Source organism: Cyprinodon variegatus, unplaced genomic scaffold, assembly GCF_000732505.1.
Source record: "Cyprinodon variegatus isolate N-32 unplaced genomic scaffold, C_variegatus-1.0 Scaffold1173, whole genome shotgun sequence".
NCBI classification, from domain to species: domain Eukaryota; kingdom Metazoa; phylum Chordata; class Actinopteri; order Cyprinodontiformes; family Cyprinodontidae; genus Cyprinodon; species Cyprinodon variegatus.
The window spans coordinates 210,361-212,881 of NW_015151626.1; the positions used below are offsets into that span (position 1 = coordinate 210,361).

General features: G+C 50.3%; 1 protein-coding gene across 1 annotated transcript in view; it reads left to right on the forward strand.

Moving 5' to 3' along the window:
- LOC107101928 (helicase with zinc finger domain 2-like) overlaps window positions 1-886 on the forward strand; it is a 42,533-nt gene extending 41,647 nt beyond the window's left edge. Inside the window, exon 17 of the mRNA XM_015401020.1 lies at window positions 587-886. Within this exon, the coding sequence (XP_015256506.1) occupies window positions 587-886 (300 nt within the window). The remainder of the gene's footprint in view (window positions 1-586) is intronic.
- Window positions 887-2,521: the final 1,635 nt, after the last annotated feature.

Here is a 2,521-nt window from a genome sequence, read left to right on the forward strand (position 1 = left end):
ACTGGGGTTCAAGGAGACAGAAGCAGACATAGAAAAAGAAGCATAAATACAAAAGGCAACTGTCAACCAGCTCCACAGGCGGCCCCGTCTAGGAAACACACAGCCAGGCAGACGAGCTCCGAGCCAGCTTCTCTGCAATCAAGTGCTGCAGTCTGTTCTCTGAAGAGTGTTAGATAGGTCTGATGCAACAGCAGAGGAACTTGTTCGGCTCTTAGAGATCAAGGAAGGTTACTTTCAGCTATCAAAACTAGAAGCGTCTCCCTGCAGATAGGCCATGATTCAGAAGTGAGGTCCTCACAAAGGGGGGAACTTCCACACAGCGCTCAACTCCGGAGATACCTATCTCACCCAGTTCAGCAGGGCTCTACGCACGATGGGACACTGCGATCCGTGCCTTTTTTTTGTTGATAGTCCTGTCTGGCAATGTGGCAACAAGAATAGTTGTCTTGATACCAAAAAAAGCCCAACAGATTTTACTTTCACTATTGGAGCAGTAGGGCTATTGCAATAGTGTTTCGCTTGAGTCATGCATATAAATCGCTTTATTATAATTATGCAGGGAGTTTTAGATCAGGCGCCCCCCTAGAGTACTGAGCCCAGCGCTGGGAGACCCAAAGCCCCAGATGCCCAAAGGGACCCCAAGAGTGAAGGAACCAAGAAGGGGGAAAACCCAGGAAATCTGACCCCCACCAAGGGAGGAGGGAGAGGGGCATCCCACCCCCTGCAGGAGTCCCGGCCGGCCGGGCCCCGCAAAGAAGCCGCCAGGAATGAGCCAGTAGCCACCCAGGCATACACCCTCAAACCCCGAGCTCCACCAGTGCACCGGCGACCCCAGGCGCCAGCCAGCGGAGGGAGAGCAGGACAGGGGGAATGGGCTCCGCACTAAGCCAAGACTTGAGATGTGCTTGGGAGAGGGAGTAGTTCAGACCCCAACCTGGGAGAAAAAAAAAAAACTCAGGCTCAATCAGGCCTTCCCACCCTAGTGCCCCCACTCACACCACACAGAAAAAGAAAGAAAAAAACACTGACGCACATTCACACATAACACTCACATCCAATAATACCAGGACCGGTGGTTGGTCCCGGGATTATCAGATGACCCAATAAGTGAACCTAAATCTGGATGGTGGGGGGAGGGGTTACACCGCCACACCAACCCATCTCGTTCCTGCTTCAAGCAAGGCTAGGGTTAGGGTTAGGCGTTAGACACTCTCTCGATGACCCCCCCACCCAGTCCGACGACTAGGGCAGTTGGTTAGAGGATCAAAGGCATTGCACGGGCCGGCGCACATTTGTTGGTATCTCTCAGATCCATGGCCAAGCCAGTTTGTAGAATTAGGGGAAAACAAGATTAAATTCTGCCGCCAAAGGCGACAGATTTTGAGTGCACAGTCCATCACTGTTCCTGGCTCTCCCTAGCAGTCTCCCTAACTTAATATTTTAATTAAGCTTTAGTAGGACTTATCGAGTAAACAGTTCAAATTTAGAGTCCAATTAGAATCAGGGTTAGAATATTCCTTCGGCATAGGCCTATGATTTAGGGTTAGAAAATTTATCAGGGTAAGAGATTAGGCTTTTAGAATCAGAATAAAATCATCATGAGAGATCCTGCTTAGGTTTAGGAATAGGCCTAGGATTTAGGGTTAGAAGATTGATATAAAAAAATAGAAGGGTTAGGGTTTTAGAATCAGATTAAAATAGGGTTTAGGGTTAGGGGCCTCACCAAAAGTGCCCTAAGTGTCCCCTTCATTATCCAAGGGCTTGTCCCGTTTAGGTCCCAAATGGCAGGAAGAGCAACTTGGGCCAGTCCGGTATTCCTCAAACAGTGCCAAAGGGGTTTCAAGTGGGCCTTTTGGGGTCCTCTGCGATACAGAGCACCCGCCACTGGGTGGCAGTCTTGTCTTTGGTTTTGGGAATGCCAGAAGGGGGTCCAAAGTGGGTCAATTGTGTGTTTTTTAACCGTTTGAGTGCCGGTGGTGGGGTGAGGTGGGCCAAAGGGGTCCAAAGAGGGCCAGATGGGTCTATTAAGTGCTTTTAGAGCGTTTTCAGAGCATTTGACAGGGGGTGAGGATGGCCAAAGGGTCCAAAGTGGGACAGATGGGTCACTATTGGGTTTTTAGAGCGTTTGAGTGCCGGTGGTGGGCTGAGGTGGGCAAAATGGGTTGTAAGTGGGACATGATGTGGGTTCTGGAGAAACAGGGGCTGCTCCATGGAAGTTGATGCGGGCCCAGAGTGCTTCATCTCTGGGGAGAGGAGCTCCACTTGCTCCGCTGGTTCTGGAGGCCACGCAGTGTGTGGATCCCAGTCCTGCTGCGTGTGTGTAAATGCAGTCTAATGTTGAATTTTAAATGCTCACCTACGTTCCCCTTTAATCTTTCCTATTTAAAATGCTCCAGGTCACCGATCTGAGCCCACGGGCCCTGTGTGACGTTCTCTGGAGGTCAAAGGTCAACGCCTGTGCCGCCTGCTGTCCGTTTAATGCTCACATCTGTCCCCTGAATGATCATTTTAAAAATGCAGG